Genomic DNA, 22,753 nt, shown 5'->3' with positions numbered 1-22,753 from the left:
TTACCCTTATATGAGCCCGTACTTTCTTGCAATAAAGCAGATCTGTGTCACTGAACCTGGTCTCCTGTGCCTGAATGACGCTGGCGCAGACTCCTCGCCAGCCCTGGGGTCCAGATTGGATGACTGATTGGAGGAACTAAAAGAGCAGGAGAGCGGCCAAAGCTGGAGGAGAGCAGCCACAGCCAGCAACCACAATTGCCCTTAAGGCAACCATTGATCCATGTCACATTGAAAAAAGACATCTCTATTCTTCAATAAATCATTTAAATTTGAAGGTATTCTATCAAGCAAATATACTGAAAGGAGTTGAACATAGCAGTAGTCACCAGAATGAGTTTCTTTGGAGCCCTTGCCTTACTTGTCTTTCTTGATGGTTAGAAAGATGATACCAATGCAAGCAAGCATCCTTATTCTCTTCAAGGAATGTTTGTTAAGCACTATGGTGGGCCAGGCATGAGAGGCTTACATAATATAGAGTTGCACAAACCAAATAATTAAGGTAGCTGTGCTGGATAGCTTAAGTGTCAACTTCACAAACCTGGGTTGAGGGAGCCTTAATTGGGGAATTGTCTACATTGGACTGGTCTGTGGCCATGTACATGGGGGACCTTCTTGATTGTTGAGTGATGTGGGAGGGCCCAACCCACTGTGGGTGGTTCCATCCCTGGTCAGGTGGGCCTGTGATGCATAAGAAAACAGGCTGAGCAGGGGCCAGGGAGCAAGCCAGTAAGCAGCATTCCTCCATGGCCTGTGCTCCAGCTCCTGCTTCCAGGTTCCTGTCCTGAGTTCCTACCTTGGACTCCCTGATGAACTGCAACCTGGGAGATGTAAGACAAATAAACCCTTTCCTCCCCAAGCTGGTAGTGGTCAGAGTGTTTTGTCACAGCAATGAAGAAACAAACTAGGACAGTATCTATGTTAGAAACACCTATGCTTTCATGGAGAGTAATGGTCCAGTAGAGGAAACATGTACATATTTGACAAGTAAATGATGAGCAACACCTGGGACCTCCTAGAAGGGCTACCAAGGTCATAGATCAGGTTGGAGAGAGTTATTTTTAAAGAAAATAACCAAAGATGAAAGCTGAGTGGAGGATGAAAAATAGTTTTGGTGAAGGGGATGGCATGTGTGTAGTGCTGGAGGTTAGGGAACATGGCAGTGGAGGAAATATGGAGTAGGAAGGACACGGAGAACAGGAAGTGAGGCTGGGAGCAGCACAGCAGTCAGAGCTAATGGAGTTTTTTTTTTTTCTTTTTGGGCTTTTTGAAGCAGGGTCTCTCTGTGGTCCTGGAACTCACTATGTAGACCAGGCTGGCCTTGAACTCACAGAGATCTGCCTGCCAATGCCTCCCAAGTGCTGGGACTACAGGCGTGCGCCACCATGCCTGGCTTCAGCTAATGGAGTTTTAAGAAGGCAAGTGACACTCTGGCACACTAGAAATGCTTCTAGATATAGTATGAAGAATGGACTGGAAGTGGTTAAGACAAGAGAGTGGGAGGACACCGAGGAGGCTGTTCAGTGTGCAAAGTGAAGATTGAATCCAAAGCAGGATAGTGATCAAGAACTGGAGGAAGGCTTGAGGAACTCCACGGCTGTCATGCTTAAGAGGCAGAATGGCACAGAAGTGCTTGGATGTGTGAGTGCAGGTAAGAAAGCAGAGCTGAAGATGACTATCAGCTTGGAAGAAGTAACAAGAGCTGATTACAGCCATTCCCATCAGCAGCAGTGGTGAGAATGTTTAAGGAGGTCTTGTTGAATGCCAGACCCCAAACTAAGTACTCAGATGTGGGATCTCCTTTAAAGCTGGCAATCTCTCTGTGAGGTATGATCTAATATTCTTGGGACATTGAACTCTTAAATCCCTTTTTGAGAACACATACTGGGGATACCAGAGGCTGGCTCAAACTCAGCGGCCTGACTCCAATAACTGCTTCGTTAACTACTACATGTAGCTGTTATTAATTCACTTGTTTCTGGGTTTCAGTTGCAGGTCTTGTAAGTTACAGATAGTTGGAGACAATATTCAATGATTTCAGGCACTTCAATCATAATTTCTTCAACCAAAAGTCTCAGTATTAGAGAGTCTTATATTATAGGACTGATGAAGTAAGCATTGATACTAATTAGGGAGCAGGCATTTCTTGAATGCTGATTGTATTCCATGCTGGACTGTTAAATACTTCACATGTATTAGCTAATTTAATCTTCATAAAGATCCTTGAAGTGGCTTCATTTAATGAGCATTTGCTACTGATGATGAAACTGAGGCACAGAGAGATTAAATGTCATATTCAGATCTACAGTTTGGTTACAAAGCTGGCTGAAGATTTCTGGAGCCCATGCTTTTCCAGTGCTACTTCAGCTGAGATATGTGGTATTAGAAAGGGCCCTGATTCGATAAGATCCCTGACTAGAGTGCTGTAACTGCTCAGTGCTGGGTACAAATTTTATTCAATAGTAGGTTTGTTGAGTTTTCAAAAATTCCAGACACCGTATTAGGAAAACAAGATAGATGTAGCCTCTGTCCTGGTGCTTTTCTTGGGCTCTGGAAAGGTAATTTTCCTCATGATTTCTTTTTTCCATCCTCACGCTATCCCTGAGAAGTCAGGCAGCATCAGTGTTTCTGAAGAATGTTTCACAGGAGCCCCTGAGAGCTAGGCTTCTTCTGGAGGTAAATACTGAGCCCTGGCCTCTGTACTCATGTGACTGACCTCAAAGTTGGCCAAAAGAGCACCTGGAGACTGTTGGAGGATTGTGGCCTTCCCTCCTACCTTCCATATTTGTACAGGCTATCACCACTGGGATAAAATGAAACAGCTGGTTAATCAATAGAATAGGAAGCTCTAACATCTGCCTGGTTACAGGAAATTAGGAACTATGGACAGATTCATGGTCTTTTTGCCCTTGCTTAATTGGTACGAATGGATTATATATGTGGTGTTTTCAAACTATGGGTGTGGCGTATCAGAATGTGAAAATGGGGCTCGAATATATGTGGCAGGGAACATGGACTATGGTGAATACACGGATAAAAATAACGTGAGGCAGCAAGCAACAACTGTCATAGCTGATAACATTGTATTTCTGAGTGACCAGACAAAAGAGAAGGCACAGAGCAGATGGCCCTTCTTTGACTGTTGTTTGGCACAGTCTCCTTTCCAAATCATGTATGGCCTATAGTTTCCAAAGATGAAGATTAAACAGTTTTTATATAATTAAAAAAACACACACATATAGGACTCGAGCCAGAGTGGAGCAGCCCTGCCTGCTTGCTCCCTCTGAATTTGGGGACCATGCCTATTCTGGCCTCTGTTTCCAGGGTGGGGCAGGGAGGTGGAGGTGGGGAGCAGCAGGGAAAGGCTCCTGAGATCCAGCCCCCATACTGATGGACAGACAGACATGCAAACACCAGGCTGAAGCACATGTAATATAGACTGTGTATGTTTAGAATGTTGTGTACAAATGGGACAACTTCGCCCTCCACTGCCTCCTCTTTGGTTGTATGATAGTTTTTAAGAACTCCTGGAAGCAGTGCTGCCCTCAGGGCTGGCTGGGGGCTTGGCTCATCCACCTCTTAGGGTGCCTGCCTTTCCTTCTCCTATGGCGTCCCTTCCCTCTCCCATGTGCTTGGTGTTCAGTGGTATATATTTCTTCTCCCAGATAAGGGGCACATGCCCCGAGGGATATGATCCTCTCCTTAGTTTTAGCTGATGGGGCTCTTTATAAGGAGCTGGGGGTAAGGTCTGGAATGGCTGGGGAGTACCTGGCTGCCCAGCCTGCTGTTGAGAACCATTCCTGGGAATAGAGCTGCTATTCCCAGGGGAAGTGTTGTCTCCCCGCCCCTCCTGTGGGTCCCATGGTATGATGCTGTGTCTGTATATTCTATACAAAGGTACTTGTCCTTTGCCTTTGTAAACTATATTTGATATGGATTAAAAGCAATATACCCCCCCAAAATGCCAAAAAAACAAAAACAAAACAAAAACAGAACAAGACGTTTTTAACAGAACAAGACCTTTATTACTCCCACTCAGTGATTTCTGGGGCTTCGATGTTAAGTCATACATAATTCTAGAAATACCAGGAATCTTCTTTATCTCAGTGACCATCTTTAGCACCATCTCTACAGGAATCTTGTTGCCGGGGGTAGCAGGTATGCCAGTCATGAAGTCACTAGTAATAAAGTTTCGAATAACCACAGACCTGTGGCATGAAGGTTGCTTCTGAAGTGGATCTTGATCAAAATGTAATGGAGTCAAAATCACTGGCACCTGGCTGATTTTCCCAGCATACCCTAATGGAATGGCTAAATCAAACTAAATAACAGGAATTATCACTTATACTTATCACTTATTTGTGATGGAAATACAAAATTTCCCCTTAGCAATTTTCCATTGTATATATCGTTCTTAACTACAGTCACCAGGTTGTGCAATAAATCTCTTGAACTTATTCCTGCTATCTAAATGAATTTTTGTATCGTATGATCAACCTTTTCTCAATAGCCCTCATCCTATACCATGAAAATAAAACCTCCACTCCCCCATCTGAAGAGGTAACCCTAAAATCCTTCACATCTCCTAGGCATCAGTCAAGGACTTCTTTTCTCTCCACAGTTAAGTTATGCAATTTCAGAGTCCTTTAGCTAGATCCACTGAAGGGGTACCCCAATTGCCTAACCCTGCATCCCTGTTCAGCATGGAAGGAGCCAGAATGGTCTGCTCACTGCTTTTATGTGTTCAACTTCCTTAGATTCCACAAAGAAGTCACCACTCTTCTCTGCCGTATACCCTCGAGACAAGGTCCCTCACTTAACCTGGCATTCACTATTTTTCTGCCAGGCTATTTGGTCAGTAAGCCTCAGTGATCTTACTTTTTCTGCCCCCCCGCACCAGAGTTACAGGTACATGTAACCATGTTTGGCTTTTTACATGGGCACTGGGGATGGGAATTCAAAAATTCTGTTTGTCTTTCTGGGCCTGGCTTACTTCATTCAGCGTAGTGGCCTACAGGTTCGTCCATGTTGTCAAACATTGTGGGATTGCTTTCTTTTTAAAGGTTTGAACACAGTTCATTAAGTTTCATCTAGAAAGGATACCAGAGAGCTAATCTAACTCCATAATGTCATAGAGGGTCCTGAACAGTGGAACATTACTTGGAAATGTGGAAGAGAAAACTCACAGTGTCGATTACATCCCTATTCTTTTCTGCACCCAGATGCTTCACCTACAAAACCAGGAGAATTTGCACCCATCTTCCAGTCTTATTCAACTTACAACAAGCTATGGACGTAGTATGATTTTCCTTCAACTTCTGTGGCATCAGGGCAATAGGCCCTGAGCCTGGAGTTGCTGACAGGTACTTACTCTTCTTAAGATGAGGCGTGTCATTGCTTGCACCCATGTGTAAGTCCCTTTAGTGACCACTTGATTCTGATGGCTTTTTGTAACTCATTTAGAAGCAACTTTAGTAAACATCAAATACAAAGTATTAAAAATAATGATCTAGGTGCTAGGATGACAGCTCATTATGATTTGTGTTTGTATCAGAAGTGCTAACATTTTCTAGCATTTATCCTGTGCTTCATGTGGGTTAATTATTCAACTCTGATGGCAAGGAGCAAGTGCTAGGTGTCTTCTTTAGAGGAGAAAGAGAAGTTGCATCATAACAATGTTATAGGACCTATTCAAAGTAAATGAATGTGGGCTCACGGATTCAAACTCAGGTGATCTATGTATAGTCTATGCTCAGCACTATGGTGTAATTTCCCCAGTGCCTTCAGGTTTTTATCTGAAACACACAGTATAACTTTATCTAAAAGAATAAAAAGCATCTAAAGATTAATATCAAGGCTGGTTATTAAAAATCAAGTTTATGTAATTTTTGTGTTTTAGGTTTTTTTTGTTTGTTTGGTCTTTTTGAGACAGGGTCTCCCTGTAGCTCCAGCTGTTCTGGAATTCACTATGTGGACCAGGCTGGCCTTGAACTCACAGAGATCTGCCTGCCTCTGCCTCCCAAGTGCTGGGATTAAAGGTGTGCGCCACCATGCCCAGCATGTTTTAGTTTTTTAAATTACTTTGCTATTATGAAGCAACAATTTTCAATAGCTTTTAATGTGCTTTCATATTGTATGCAAGCTTTAAATTACTGTTTTTAAATGTGTGCTCCTCTATTGTTCTCTGCTGTATTCCCTTGAGACAAGGTCCCTCACTTAACCTGGAGGTCGCCATTTTTCTGCTAAGCTGTTTGGCTACTAAGCCTCAGTGATCCTACTATTTCTGCACCTCCCAACACTGGAGTTACAGGTATGTGTAACCATGTCTGGTTTTTTACATGGACACTGGGGATGAGAATTCAGGTCCTCCAGCTTATGCAGCAAAGAGCTCTTACCCATTGAGCCATCTCCTCAGCCCCTGTAAGTTACAGATTTAAAAACATTCTCTGCAGTACATCTGGTAAGTTGCTTTTCACATGAATCATACATTCACAAATAGCAGGAAGGTAAATTTGCAACCTGTAAATGAGAGGCTCTTAAAAATTGTGATTAGTTTTCCAAATAAAAGTGTTTAGTATTAATACTCAAAATCATTACTGCTTGGATATCATTTGTATAGACCAGCCAACATTGAAATTAACTGCGTATTTGATTAATGATGTAGATAAGCAAGAAGAACATATTGAGAAATGACTTACGCCATGATATGGGGAACTGTTACTTAAAACTGTAAGGAGAACACCTGAAAAAAATGAAGTAACGATTCCTGAAAAATAGCAAGGGGCTGAGGCTAAGGCTCAGTGGTAAGAGCACTTGCTTTTCAAGCATGAGCACCTGAGTTTGAATCCCCAGCACCACATTAAAAAAACTAAGCATAGCTACACATGCCTGTAACCTCAGGGTTATGGGAGCCTGAGAGCTTGCTGGCTGGCCAGCCTAGCCAAAACGTTTGCTTTCAGTTCACAGATGGACCCCATGTCGAGGCAGTAAGGTGGAGAGAGATAGAGGAAGATAACCAACATCATGCTCTGGCCTCCACATGTGCATGTATGGGCGTGTGCACCCGCACACTCATGTGTATAAAACTGCATGCATACAAACAGTTAGAAAACTATGGAAACAGAATGTATAGTAAAAAGTTTAAAATAGCTTTCAATGAACAATCATTTAATGCAGCTCCCCAGCCCATTGCCTGGCCACTCCTACATGGTCAAGTTTTATATTCATAGTGTATTTCATCATCTGAAAATATTCTGTGTTTGTGAGCTTGCCCTTTCTTTGATTATTTCCCTCAGTAGAATATGAGCTCCAATGCACCAGAGATTTTGGCTGTTTCAAGTGTTGCTGTGTTTTCAACACCTCCTGTCCCAGACACATTTATTGAATAAGTGGTTGAATGAAACTCAATCTTACTTTTAAGCATAAAACTAGCTGCCCCATTAAAAAAGTCAGTACTTACCAGATTTTAAAAAAATGAACTTACTATGAAAAAGGAGAAGGGATAATATCACTTCTTTAAAATCTCAACCATCAAATCAGGAACTATCACACAGAAACCATGTGATTATTTATCTGGGCCTTGAATCCTTTAAGGAATCATATAATCAATAAGTAAGATGATACTGAACCTACTTAATTTCTATCATTAAAAGAGTCAAATAGGGATGGAGAGATAGCTCAGTGGGTGAAGTGCTTGCTATGCAAGCATGAGGATGTGAGATTGATCCCCAGCACCCATGTAAAAGCTAGGCATGGTAGTGTGCATCTGCAACCCCAGTGCTGAGGGTGTGGAGACAGGTGAATCCCCAAGGCTTGCTGGCCAGCCAGCCAAGCAAAACCAGCTAGCTCTAGGTTTAGTGAGAGACCCTGTCTCAAGAAAGGTGGAGATTGATTGAGAAAGCCATTGAACATCAACCTCTGGCTTTTGCACTCACACACACACACACACACACACACGCACACACACACACACACACAGAGCAAATAATATCATCTCATATACCTCAAACAACAGCTCCAAGACCAGTCACTTTATAGAAACCTGGTATTCAGACTGGCCTGAGCTAAGTGTTCTACAATGAATAAGGGCCCACCTCCATTTGCCTAGTGGACACAATACCATTGATTAAACCACATCTGCCTCTGCCTGAATCTGTCGCTATTGTTTTGTAACTCTAGCTGCATCCCTTTCCTTGTCATAAAACCTCAATATTGTTGCAATGTCCTGAACTCAGGAATGATGAGTCTGACCAAAACTCGGATGAAAGCTTCTCTGAGTAAACCACTTAGGTTAACCCCATTCTCCTTGTCAAAGTCTGGTTTAGAAGTGGGCAGATGACTCAGAATATGGCCAAGGGACACTAAGATAAGCCTGTTAGGGGCATGAGAGAAAAATGCCTTTTTCTTGAAAAAATAAAACAAGGATGTTCTTTTATTAGGTATTATTGGGCCTGAATGTCATGCCTAGAGTTTCTACAGTTGACTTGGGACAAAGCTGACATTACAAGAACAGTGGGACAGGGAGATGGAGTGAATCAGACAGGGAATAGATTGGCTCTGGGGATTCACTGTCTCAGTACTTAATACTAGACTCACTTCATAAGTGAGCTTCCTCCTTTGACTTATAGCCTGCTATTGACCTTCTGCTAGAAAGTGCGGTTTACAACCTATGGAGATCTATCTCATTTGGACAGAAGTCCACATCTTTACAGCTGTTTATAAGGTCTCCTGTCTGCCTTAGGCTCTGTCTCTCTGCCTCTTCCAACTTGCCTCTTCCCTCACTCAGCTTTAGCCACTTGGCCTCTAGTCTGATTCTAACATTGCAGCTAAGCTCCAAGAGGGTCCACACATTTCTTCAGCTTTTCCTTCCATCTGGAATTCTCTTCCTCAGATATCCACATGTCTTGATTTCTGGCCTTTTTCAAATTACATTTTATGTGTAATATTTCACATGAATTCTCATCCATTCTTTTAAAAAGAGAACTCCAGCAGTTGGGAGGTGGAGGCAGGTGGATCTCTGTGAGTTCAAGGCCAGCCTGGTCTACATAGTGAGTTCCAGGACAGCTGGTGCTACAGGGAGACCCTGTCTCAAAAAGACCCCCCCCCAAAAAAAAAGGAAAAAGAAAAAGGAAAAGAGAACTCCATGCTGCTCTGGTTGCCCCAGGCATTTACCTTATATTTATATTCTACTTATTTCTTTTATCTGTTGTCTGCATCACCTGCTACAGACTCTCTAATGCCTAGAGTTCCTAGTACAACATAGATGCTCAGTAGATGTTTGCAGAACTAAATGAAGAACGGTAATCCTTTTCCTTTCCAGACCTCTCTGTCGGAGTTTTGTTGCAGCTGGAAGCACTCTGAAGGGTAGATTTCTGTTGCATTGCCTCCATGCTCACAATAACCAGCTATTCTTAAACTCACATGTCTATAGAACAGAGACCCCCCCCCCCCCGCATTGTACAGTGGAATGTGAGCAGTAAAAAAGTTGCTGGTATAGGATTCAAAAATTTGCTTTCTGGTCTGTGTGAGATCTTGAAAAATGGACAGTTTGCCTCAATCTGTCTTTACTTCTTGATCTCTATGAAGAATATCCACTACGTTATAATCTCTGTACTGTTCCTTTTGTATTTTCAACATGGCATTAGAACTCCAACTCATGGGTTATAAGAAACAGAATGATCGTTATTTGCTAAAATTAGAAAAGATCTATGTGTCAATGGATTATTTTGAATGAACTATATTATTCTCCTGAAAAAGCCATCATTTTTATATTAATGAATAGTGATATTTTTTGTTTGATGACCTTTATTGGTTACTAAAGACTATTTGGTAGTTCCCCTCTCTCCACATGGGACACACTCCAAGATCCCCAGTGGATGTCTGAAATTGAGGATAGTACTGAACCTTATATACACTTCTTTTTTTCTATTTGCCCCATAGTATTGCCACAAAGTCCCAGAGTTGATCTGTTCTTCCATATTGCATGACTGAATTTCCTCCCTTCTGCTAGAGGGCCATTACCAAGCAAAATAAAGGTTGTTCTTACAGAAGCACTGAGATCCCATCACAGTTGATCTGAAAACTGAAATGGCCACCAAGTGACTAATGGGGTTAGTAACATATACAGGATGGATTTGGTGAACAATATCTAGGGGGGATGGAGTAGGACAGCATGAAATTTCCTCCTGCTCTTGAAAGCAGTATGCAAGTGAAAACTTATGGTTTTTTCTGGCATTTTTGCATTTACTATTTTTAGACCATGGTTAACCATAGATAACTAAAACCATGGGAAGTGAAGCCACAGATAGAAGGAGTGAATGTACTCATTGAGTAAGCATTCGCAGAGCTCCTGGTTAGTGCTGCATTCTATCTGTCACAGAGGTTAAAAACACCAATACTGATGTTAGATGAGTGTGTGGCTTGGGTAAACTGATAAATTCCTGAGCCTCAGTTTTCTCCACTCTGAAATGTGGTTCCACTGGCATCAGCCTCACATCTTATCATTGTGGCAAAGATAAAATGAAATAATATTCTAAAAGGATTTATTCCAGCATCTGTCCCAAGAATGGAATTCTCATTAGTACCACTCTGCCTTGGCCAGGCATTGTGGAATGTTTTCAGTGATCTTATTAACAAAGCCTCCCATCTTCTCCAGAGAGCCCAGTAAAGTGAATAAAGCATGTGCCTCAAACTCCTGTCTAATTCCTGTTGTTCCTTAGGTCCTACACTTGCTACTAGCTGCTCTAGTGAACCTTCCCTGCTCTTCCCTCAGGCAGCTCAGCGTTGGGTGACTCACTGTTTGCCAAGTATATTTCACATTCACATTGGGTTGTAATGAAAATCACTTGTTGCTATCCCTAGGAGAGAGCAAGCTGCCCACAGGGGTGGGGAGCAACAGGGTCTTGTGCATAACTCTGGTTTTATTTCCCTTGCCTATGCCTACCACATGCTAGGTATGTCATAATTCTCCTTGTTAATTAAATATGTTTCACACAATTGACATTAGGGAAGGGGGTGAAATGAACAGCCACATAATCACGGAGCTTTTTCTTGGTTTGGAAGTATTTAGTCACCTAATATAATTTTAAAAATGGACAGGCTGTTTGAGCTCAGTGTGGTACAAAGAACCTGCTTCCTTTCCTTTGCAGAGTCCACTTCTCACCAGGCCACCTGCAGTGTGCAGTGAGCCCTCTCACATCAGGACATCCCCCCTCACAGCTGAGAAAAAGGGCTTTCATCTCATGGCAACTTGTTCATAATCAGACCAATTTTGCTCCCAGCAGATTGAAGCCCCACACAAAGCAAAGTCACACAGGAAATCCCTTTGTAGAGTACTGGGTGCCTGGAGGAAACTCCTGGCTTCCCTTTGACAGGCAAAGGGGAGGTTTTTACTCCTGTCAGTGCCTAGGGCAGAGAACTAGGCTACACAGTGACCTCTTATTTATTGGCATTCTGGCTTCTTTTAAAAGCACACAGAATACATTTCAGATCTCACCTCTGCTTGGCTCTCACAAGAGCCCTCTGATGTAAGGAATGAAGGAATAGAATTTCTTAGAGCATCTCTTGGATCAATCTATGTTAGACCTATTTGGGAGGCCTATGACATATGCAAGTTCTTTGGCTTTGTCTGAAATCTTCTGAATCAGATCCTATAGGAGTAACACCCAGGAATATGCATTTGACATGCTTGGTGATCAATATGTACCCTAAGGTTTGGAAATCATTTAAGATCCTGTCTAAGGTTGCTACTTGGATAGTGACCAAGTTTAAAGTTAGGAATAATCTGAGTTTGTACTCGTCTGATTAATAACACTTTGGAGCTGTTGATTGTGAAATCTTCTTTCCAAAAGATAAGATTTCTTCTTCCCCAGATGGGAATTCTTATCACAAGCTCCACTGCACCCTGGTACAGGGCAAAGGAAGTAGAAGGCAAGAAAGGCTCTGTTTTACATCGTTTAGACTTGGCTCTGTGGGGTGACGCCACAATCAAACATCTGGGAAAGGTTATTGTCAATCACTGGCTTCTTCTGTGAAATGAGGGTGAGGCCTTAAGTATTCATTCTGCTTTGAAACAACCCAATCAGTACTTTTCTTTTATGGTGCCAGGCAGAGTCACAATCACTGAAGGGAATACGAAAAATTGTTTCTGCTACCCTTGAGATTCTTAAACATCGGTGCAGAGATAAGACATTCTTGCAAATGTTATCAGCAGAAGGCTCTTCTTTGCCAGGAAGTCACTCACAGCATTCAGCTTTTATGCTAAGGTATGTGGAATGCACCTCACATTGACAGCCAAATTGATGTTTTTCTCTCATTAGAAATCTAAATCAATAGAACACCTCATCCTTCCTTGCACATGAGAAAGCTTTTCAGACAAAGGGAAAGGAAAAAGGTTATCCCCATTTAGCAAGACAGAGTAAACATAATTATTTCTCATGAATAAATTGAAATGGCCTGTGTTGACAGATATCATCGAAGAATGATGAACAAGCAAAATACCCTCGAATTGTAGTATAAGAAAGAAATTGATTACATGCTATAGCTGGGGCAAGAGGTGAGGGGAACAGGGTAAGAAACTACACCAAGAAATAATCAGACCTTTTCCTATGTACAGAATCATATACTAAATCTCAGGATACTTCCTGATGTCTACAGTGGATTATTTATGTAGAATGCAAATTGACCCTAATAATGATAGTGTAAAAACTTATGAAATGAAATAATGTATTATATTAAATATGCATGATAGGCAGATCAAATAAAAGAATTACAGAGAATCAGGAATGCTCAATATTTAAGTGTCTTCCTCAAACAAAACTGAGTGAGTCATGCTTAGACACGATTCTAGCACCAGGAAACAGCAGTAGTTTCAGGCCTTCACCTCATCCTTTCCCAGTGCATATCACATAGGATGTTCTTTGTATGGTCCCAGTGAGTTCCGCAGTGGTGCTGAGGCCCCCGCAATTCTCTCTCCATCACAGATTCTCAGGGACACTCGACTTATAGCTTCTCTCTTCATATTTATAGCTAGGTGTCTTACAGCCATCTCACACTCAATGTATTCAAAATGAATATGTGTTTTTCATTCCAAATGTTTCTTTCTGAGGCCCAGTTATTCAAGGTCAAAGTATGGGAACTATCTTAGTTTCTTACTGACCTCCCTCCTAAAACTCAGCATTACCTCAACAACTTGCCTGGAGTCTGTCTTTGTGTCTATATTGCTCCTTCTCCAGGATAGGAAACTCACATGGAACCTCAGACTCCATCCAAGAACATACTCTAACAGAAAGCATTATCTGCACACTCATTCAGCAGAGGAATCCCACTGATTTCAATATCAAATGCAGGGGCTTCAAGGTAACCTATAAGGCTGAAGGCCCATTCCTACCTACTCTCCTCTGTGTGCTCATTCTCACTCAACCTTAGCCACACCAGGCCTGTTGCCTGCTTGAAAACATCACTTTTGCCCCACTGCAGCTTGTACACGGGCTCATGTTATTACTCCCTCCAAGGGCCAAGGCATCATTCTTTGTGTGTGGGTATGTGTACTGTGTGTGCATATGCCCATGTGTGTATACATGCATGTGCAGGTACATATGCATGTGTGCACATACGTATGTAGAGGTCAGGAATCAACATCACGGGTCCTCAGACACTCTTCACCTTATTTTTTGAGGGAGGGTCTCACTGAAGCTGGTTCCCTGATTTACCTAGATTGGATGGCCAAGGGAGCACTAGGACTCAGATTGCCTCTGCCTCAGCAGCTCAAGAGTTACAGATGCTTGCTGCCACACCTGACTTTTAAGTGGGTGCTGGGCATCCAAGCTCATGCATGGCAGATACTTTACTGACTGAGCTGCCTTCCCATTCCTCCAAGGCATCATTCTTGAGCTATTAGTACATTCCATTTTAGAGGCTGGGGCAAGGTCATCTCCTTAAAGGGCCCTTCCCTTGTTCTAAACGGCATGACTTTCTTCACAGACTCACTTGTGTTATCCTGTTTATGTCTTTTCACATTTTCATTCAAACTTCAAGCACCTTCTATTTTTCTCTGTTTTTATTCCTTGGCTTTCCCATTATAAGGTAATCTTTTGAAACTTAATTCATCTGGTACTATCACCTGTGACAGAACCGCATAAAGGACCACCCAGGGGTGTAACTGGCAGGTTCAAACCTGGGAAGAAACGCCTAGAGTCAAGAATGAAACCAGTGAGTAAGCGAGGAGCGGCATTCAGACTCTTCAAGCCACTCGGCTCTCTGCTTCAGAACCTCCATCCTTTCGTTATTTAATACACGGCGACAATTTAGCAGGCCAACTTTGTCCTGCTCCGTCTTCATTCTGTCCCTCTTCTCTTTGTTCTTTTGCTTCTTTCTTTTTTCCTTTTCTTCTTCTATTCTCTTTAATTTCATTTTGCTAGGCTTTTGTGAAGAACAGAGACTTGCCTGGTTTGGGAGAGCTCTGTGCCTCAGTCCCCTGAAAGCTGAAATTATTTTAGGTTGCCTAGTTGCATATCTTAACTTTTTTATCTTTTCATTTTGCCTTCAGCCAGAGATATTGCTTCTCCTTCCTTTTATCCCTGTTGTTTCTTATGTCTATCTACTTTCCCTTTCTTTATTTTTTTCTCTCATCCCAATACTAATCAGTAGTCTTACTCTATCCCCCCCCCTTTCCATTCATACTCATAGTAACTAATATCTTAGTGAACAGAGCACTACCAGTGTTCTTTACTTCCAAAAAATGATTAGAGCCTGGCATGGTGGCCCAAGTCTTTGATTCCAACACTCAGGAGGCAGAGGCAGGCAGATCTCTGTGAGTTCAAGGCCAGCCTAGTCTACATAGCAACTTCCAGGCCAGGTGGGGCTATAGGGAAACCCTGTCTCAAAAAGACCAAAAGAAATGACTGAAGTTGAAAGTGTGCATACTTTTTGCCAGTGAATGTTTTTGGGCAGAGAGTATTCTATTCCCAGAATAGTACTGGAGATTCAACCTGGTGCCCCAAAACACCTGGATTGGGTCTACTGAGCTAGACCCCAAGTCTAGCAAAAAGACATTACACCTCAAACTTCTACAACTTGGACCCTCTTGAACATTGACAAATCTTTCACAAGGGTGATTTAAAATATCCAACAAATGTCTTAATCCAAGATGTGTAAGTCCAAACACAGAAATATAAGAAACATGAGAAATCAAAGCAACATCACGTTTATGAAAATTACTAATTATACATTAATGTCCCACAGTGAGAATGAATTAGATTAGTCCCAGACAAAATTCAAAATATGATTATAAATATGTTCAAAGAAATCAAAAAGGACACAAATAGACTTGTGAATGAACACAAACAGAACACCAACAAATAGCTTAACGAAATAAGGAAATCAATACATGGTATGGAAGCAGAATGCAATAAATACAATATGCTTAGAAATAGAAATGCTTAAAAATCAATTTGAAATACTGGAAATGAAAAGTTCAATAAGCCACACAAAAGGCTTTATGGAAAGCCTCGCCAATAGAATGGATCAATATGAGCACAGAGTATCAGGGCTTAAACATGAGGCAGACAAAGTGCAACACTTAGACTACAGCAACAACGAATTATTAAGGAAGAATGAATAGAGATGTGGGATCTATGGGCCATTACATAAAGTCCAAACCTATCAATCTTCATCTAAGCTTCATCCAAAATCATGGGCAAAGGGTAGGCAGATCTTCAGTTCTAACTGCAGCATAGATGAAGGAGAAGAATGCCACTTTAAAGGCATGGAAAATATTTTAATAAAATTGTAGCAGAAAATCCCAAAAATCTAGGGAAAGAGATGGCCATTTGGGTATAGTATACATTTATAACCCAATAGACAAGACCAGAAAATAGCCTTTCTACATCATAGTACAGTTAAAAGACTAAATACGTAGATGTTATAGTATGGTTTTTTTTCTCTAAGTGTAACATGCTCTCCCATTTCCATCTTACAGTGGAGATTACCTTGACCTGGTACACATGACAGCCCATTGGGCAGAACCCAATGATAGCTAGGTCTATGGGAATGGGAATGGAGCTATTGACACTCCCTAGTAAAAGGAAGGAAAGAAGGGACACAGGACCCTCACCTGAGATTTCTGTTATTGCTCCCTTATACCCTCTCCCAGCTGCAAGTGATCTTGGTTGTATAAGATCAAGGGTCTATAAGAAGTGAAAGGTTGGGGCTGTAGAGATGGCTCAACAATTAAGAGCACTGGCTGTTCTTGCAGAGGACCCTGGTTTGATTCCCAGCACCCACACGGTCACTGATAACCACCTGTAACTCCAGTTTCAGGGGAACCCAACATCCTCTTCTGATCTCTGTGGGCATTGCATGACATGGGTGCACTTACAGATATGCAAGCAATACACACACACACACACACACACACACTATAAAAATAATAAATAAAAATTTTTTAAAAGAAGTGAAAGGTTACGTGAAGGAGGACTCCATGATGCAGTTTCCATGAGGTCATCATCCTTGATGGGATGGGACTTTGTGGTGATACAGCTGTCTGGGGATCACTTATGCTATTGTAACTAACCTATACCAATAAACTCATTGGTTTACCAAGTTGGACTTTCGTGGAATTATTTGGTCTGTCATTGGTGCCCTACCTGGGTGAACACACAGAAAATGTCAATGTGGCAACAGAACAGAGCAAGGAAAATATGAAGGCAGCAAGGGAAGAGCACTGAGTCACATGGAAAGGAAGTTCCATCAGAGTCGCAATTCTATTCAATTTCTATTGAGCAGAAGTCTCAGTAGAAACTTCAAAAGCCAGAAGGCTTGGAACCATGCCTTTCAAACTCTGAAAAACAGTTATTGCTTAGATTACTATACTTATTGCTTAGATTACTATATCCAGAAAAACTACCAATCATAATTGAAAGAGAAAGAAAAGCTTTACACAATGAAACAAACTAAAGGAATTAATGACCACTAAGCCAACTCTACAAAACAGATTGAAGGATTTCTTCAGACTGAAGAGAAAGAAACAAACCTATAAGGCTACAAGAAAGATAAACCATGCTAGAATAATAGTTAATCAAATAACAAATAAGAAAATGCTAAACACTACAAGATCACAAAATGACAGGAATCAATATACACCTTTCAATAATAATTCTGAATTATTAATTACTAATATTAATTCTGAATAATTCTCAGTTCTTCAACTAAATGGCACAGGCAGATTGGATTGAAAACAAGATTCATCTATTTGTTGCATCTAAGAAACGTGCCTCACTATCAGTGATAGCCAAAACCTTAAGGTGAAAGGATGGTAAAAGGTATTTCATGTAAATAGAAGTAGGAAACAAGCAGGTATTGCAGATCTAACAACAAAACAGACTTCAAACCAAACATAGTCAGAAGAGATGAAGAAACTCACTCCATACTCATTAATGGAGCAATGCATCAAGAGGCTATTACAATTCTAAACATATAAAAATCAAGTACCAATGTATCCAATTTCATAAAACAAATATTTCTCAATATGAAGACACAGATAATCTCCAATATAATAATAGTGGTTGGTTTCAATACCCAATTCTCACTAAAAGATAGATCATCCTGACAAAAATAACAGAGAAATATCATAGATTAAATAGACCTAACAGAACATTTCACTAAATACTGCAGAATATACCTACTTAGCAAGCCATGGAACATTCTCCAAAATTGATCATACATAAAACAACACAACATAAGTCATACCAAATACAGGAAAACTGAAATAATTTCTTGGACTCTCTGGCTACAATGGAATAAAATTGGCAATCAACAGGTAACAAAATAACTGTAGAACATACACACTGGACACTGAACATACTATCCAATACACACTATCGAATGATGACTGGGACATCATAGAAATAGGGAAATTCAAAAATTCCTAGAATCCAATGAGAATTAAAACACAACAGGCCAAAACCTATGGGATATAATGAAAGAGGGAAGTTTATATAGGTGCCTACATTAAAAAAAATCATAGAGACCTGGAACAAATAAGTTAATGATACAGTTTAGGGCTCTGGGAAAGTAGGAACAAGCCCGACCCCAAACTAGTAGATAATGCTAAACAATTAAGATCAAGGCAGAAATTACTGAAATGTAAATTAAAAGACTGCAAAGAATGAGTGAAACAAGGACTTAGTTCTTTTAAAAGATGAACAGAATTGGCAAAGACTTAGCCACACTAACCAAAAGAAAGAGAACACATTGCAAAACATACCAAAGTGACTCTACAGATCATCAGGATATACCTTAAAAACTTCTAGTCCTCTAAATTGAGAAATCTAACAGAAGTAGATGAATTGTTAGGTACATATGATCTATCAAATTTAATTCCAGTGAGTTTAACAATTCAAAAATATCTATAGCAAGCAATGAGATTGAAACACTAATAAAAATTTTCCTGACTAAAATGTCCAGGCCTAAATGGAGTCAGTGCTAAATTATAGAAAGCATAGAAGAACTAACACCAGTGCATCTTAAATAGTTCATAAAATAAAAAGAAAAGGAATGTTATAGAATTTGTTTTATAAAGCCAGTATTACCCTGATACTAGAACCAAGTTAAGATACAACAATAACAACAAAAATTAAAGACCAATCTCCTTGATGATCATAGATACAAATTTTTTCAATAAAATAATTACAAACTGAATTTGAGGCCAAAAATATCATTAACTATGATTAAGGTGGCTTCATTCCAGAGATACAAATCAACTGGGCTAAAGAGATAACTTGGTTGTTAAGAGCACTGACTGCTCTCACAGAGGACCCAGGTTCTGTTCCCACCACCCACATGGCAGCTAACAACTGTCTGTTACTCCAGTTTTAGGGGATCTAACATCCTCTCTGGCCTCCACGAGCATTATACATATATACAGGTAAGAAAAACATGGAAATCAATAAATATAACACATCACATAAATGTATACAGGGTCAGTTATTACATGATCATCCCAATAGATTCAGGAAAGGTTTTTGACAAAATCTACCATCCACTTATGATAAAAGCTCAAAGAAACTTGGAATAGAAGGGTCATATTTCAACATAATAAAAGTTATATATGACAAACCTATATCCAAATTAGATTAAATGGTGAAAATCTCAAAGCATTTCTACTAAAATCAGGGATAATAAGTGTCTGCTGTCTTTGCTCTTACACAGCATAGTGCTTAAAGTCAGAGCAATAAGACAAGGAAACAGAAGATCTATGACCACAAAAGGAATGTGAAAGAATCTTTATTTGCAGATGATATGGTTCTGTATATAAGTGATCCTAAAGATTTCACCAGAAAACTCTTAAACCTGAAAAACACATTCAGCAAATTGGCAAGATACAAAATTAACACACAAGCATCAGTAGCCTTCCTGTAAACCACTAGCAAGCATACTGAAAAGGAATCAGGGAAATACCTCATTTATGGCTTCTCCTCCAAAATTTAAATACTTCGGAACAAACTTAACTAAGAAAGTGGAAAATCTTTATAGTGCAAAGAAAACTTTAAAATACGAAAGGGGCTGGAGAGATAGCTCAGCAGTTAAGAGCACTGACTGTCTTGGAGAGGACCCAGATTAGAGTCCCAGAACCCAAATGATGGCTACAAACCACACTTAACTCCAGTTCCAGGGGAATCCGACATCCTCTTCTGACCTCTGCAGCATTGCATTACATGGGTGCACTCACATACATGCAGGCAATAAACTCATACACATAAAATAAAAATAATAAATAAAATATTTTTAAAACAATAAAATAAAATGCTTAAGAAAACTTGAAGAAACCACCAAAAGATAGAAAGATCTCCAATGCTCATGGATTGAAAAAATTAATATAAAAATGAGTATGTTACTAAAAGCAATATACAGATTCAGAGTAATAATCCCCACAAAAACTACAGTGGCATTCTTCACAGAAGCAGAAAAAAGAATTTTAAAATTCACATGGAAGCACCAAACATAGATAAGTATTTCTGAACAAAAAGAATAATGCAGTATCACTATATCTGACTTCAAGTTCTACTACAGAACCATAGTAAAACTAACAGCATGTTACTAGCACAAAAACAGACATACAGACCAATGGAATAGAAAAGAGGACATGGATATATATATACTCCTGACGTTTTTGACAAAGATTCCCAAGATACACATTGGGGAACAGCTTGGAATAAATCATCTAGCCTTACACAGTCCCCAAAGGCCAGTCTATCAGAATTGTTTGGGTGAGCGCATCAGCCTTGTATCACCTAGTCCTTAAACCTCCAGCTCAATTGTTCTTAGGGCCTGGGCATCTCTGTTGTTTGAGAATTCCAGAGATTTGGAGTCATGGCCAAGATTTAAAACAACTTACTAACTTGTGTTTCACTTTTCTCCGGATTCATAAGGCTAAGGCCTAGGCCATTGTTTCTCTCTCTCTCTCTCTCTCTCTCTCTCTCTCTCTCTCTCTCTTTAATCTACTGTCTATTAACTCTCTGGCATATTAGAAGACATTAATTTTTATATGTAAGGAAACCCAAACACATAATTTTATATAATAACATTTGCAAATAAGATTATTTTACTTGTATGGGCTTTGTAATGCCTGTTTTGGTTTTGTCTTCACAGGGGCCTTACAAGTTTCTTCTTTTGTAACCCTCTACTTCTGACACATTTCACAACCAGAAAAGCCTACATAAAGTATAGTCTTATACATTCATTTATCAGTGTAGTTCAGTATGTTTTTACCCTGCTTTTCAAACATAGGTCATTTCGTTTTAGTTTATGCACCATTAGATTGTGCCCATGAAAAGAAGTTATAGCAAGACAGTGAATAGACTTCTTTAACTTACGCAGATTAAATTTACTTAAATTATGTTTTACTCAGAATTAAAATTCTACAGTGACCCAAAGCTTATGTGTATTTATGAATATCAGGTTTATATCAAGTTTGACCCTCCCAATCAACAATTCATTCTTCATTCATTAAATAACTTTTAGATCAGTGTTATGCCATATGCGAATCTACAACTACCGTCAATAGAGTGAAGTGTGTTGGAGGCAGCCTTTACTACATCTTGTTAAAACAGCTAAACTTTGAGTTACGACACTCAGAAGTGCTAGTTTAATTTCTTCCAATTGCCTATCACTCAGCAGATTTAAAATACAGACATCCTCAGGGAGAATTATAGAGGGTGTGAAGCCATAATTACAAGAATTAAGAACAAGCTATTCAGGAGGAGAAAAACAATGTATCATCCCAGTCAAAGAATACTAGAATGAGAACCAGAAATGCTGTTATATGTAGACTCAATGTCCCCATAACTCAAGTGACTAGACTTGAATTCTTGTTTGGCCCCTCACATTCCCTACCCTCTGCTTCCTGTGTGGCCAGTGACTCTCTACTGCGGAATGAGGCAGAGATAACATGTAGTGTTTGGAGGCATAATTCTCTACAACTGAGGAACCGTCATGAAACAAGCTGTGCCTAGTTCAGCTTCTGTCTCTGTAAACCCATTTTTATTTCACTGAAGTTCATTCCAGGACTGCCACATCGGTGAGAATGAAACAAACTTCACCAGAAAACAGAGCAGAAAGAAATGACTAATCCATCTCTAGCTCAGCATACTTTTCAGGAATATTTGGGGGCTTATAGCAGAATAGCAAAATATGAATGTTTTCAAATCTGAAAGCAGCAGCCTCCCCCTAGCAGGGAAGGCAAGGCCCAGGGGAGCTATCCTACCTTCTGTGGTTCCGATCTTGACAGCACCTTTCACTTGGCTGAGGCACCACAGTGTGTCCTGTGTGAGCGTCTCAATTTCTGAAAGTGACAGAAGGAGACACATCAGGTTAGGAGAGTGCCCTGTTCTTCTTCAGAGGCCAAAAATACATAGTGTAACCTATGCATCTCTAAGAGGAGGCTTGCACACCAGGAATCATCTAGAAACCTGAGAGCGAGTCCTTGGAGAAGTTGGTCTGCAAGTACCACGTCCTGCTCTGAATCACTGTTCTCTCTCATCCCTCTGACTATGCCAGGACTGGTCTAAACTGGAGCAATTGGAGTTTGTCCCTTCCCAGGCCCTGGCAGCATCCTAGAGCTGCTGAGAAGAGTCTGCTGTTGCTCCCTGTGTGACTGGCCCTTTTCACAAGAATACTAATGCTTTCAATTGTTTTCTTCTGTGCTTGTAGGGAAGCAAAAGAGGCAGTTAGAGGGGCAAGAGGAAAAGAAAGGCAACAATTTTTAAACTGAGTTACACAACTTGCATGATTGAATGGCTACTTAGGGCTCAGACGCCCATCTCTCGTGTTCACGTCTTGACCACTTGCCAAAGTCATACTGGAGATGAGGGAAGACTAAAAAAGGAAACAGAAGAAACAAAATACAACGGCTGTAGATGGGGGCAACAGGTTTATACAAGATTGAAGAATCGTTTTCTGACAAATGTGGCCTATTTTGTCCCATACAGACTCTTCTGTTTCAAAGTCAAATTGGACATTTGGTAGGGCTAAATTTTATGGCTTGTCATGATTCCTGGTTTCCACAAATACACTTTATCTAATAGTAAGTTACATCTAATGTATGTTCAAATACACTTACTAACTAGTGAGCAAATTCAAGTTAGGGGTCCTTTTTTAGAAAACTTCTGGAGAGGGCTGGAGAGACAGCTCAGCTGGTAAAGTGCTTACAATCTAAGGGTGAGGAGCTGAGTTTGATACCCAGAAGCCATGCAAAACTGCG

The 22,753-nt window shown here is 40.4% G+C and overlaps 1 protein-coding gene across 1 annotated transcript in view; it reads right to left on the bottom strand.

Moving 5' to 3' along the window:
• Positions 1 to 22,196, bottom strand: part of Ppp2r2b (protein phosphatase 2 regulatory subunit Bbeta) — a 531,088-nt gene extending 508,892 nt beyond the window's left edge. Inside the window, exons 1-2 of the mRNA XM_008821625.2 lie at positions 21,945 to 22,196; positions 21,758 to 21,835 (exon numbers count right to left, since the gene is read on the bottom strand). Coding sequence (XP_008819847.1) covers positions 21,758 to 21,835; positions 21,945 to 21,954 — 88 coding nt within the window. The 5' untranslated portion in view covers positions 21,955 to 22,196. The remainder of the gene's footprint in view (positions 1 to 21,757; positions 21,836 to 21,944) is intronic.
• Positions 22,197 to 22,753: the final 557 nt, after the last annotated feature.

This window comes from Nannospalax galili, unplaced genomic scaffold, assembly GCF_000622305.1.
Source record: "Nannospalax galili isolate Female #2095 unplaced genomic scaffold, S.galili_v1.0 scaffold328, whole genome shotgun sequence".
NCBI classification, from domain to species: domain Eukaryota; kingdom Metazoa; phylum Chordata; class Mammalia; order Rodentia; family Spalacidae; genus Nannospalax; species Nannospalax galili.
The sequence above is the reverse complement of the archived record's forward strand: the minus strand, read 5'-3'. Positions and strand labels throughout refer to the sequence as shown.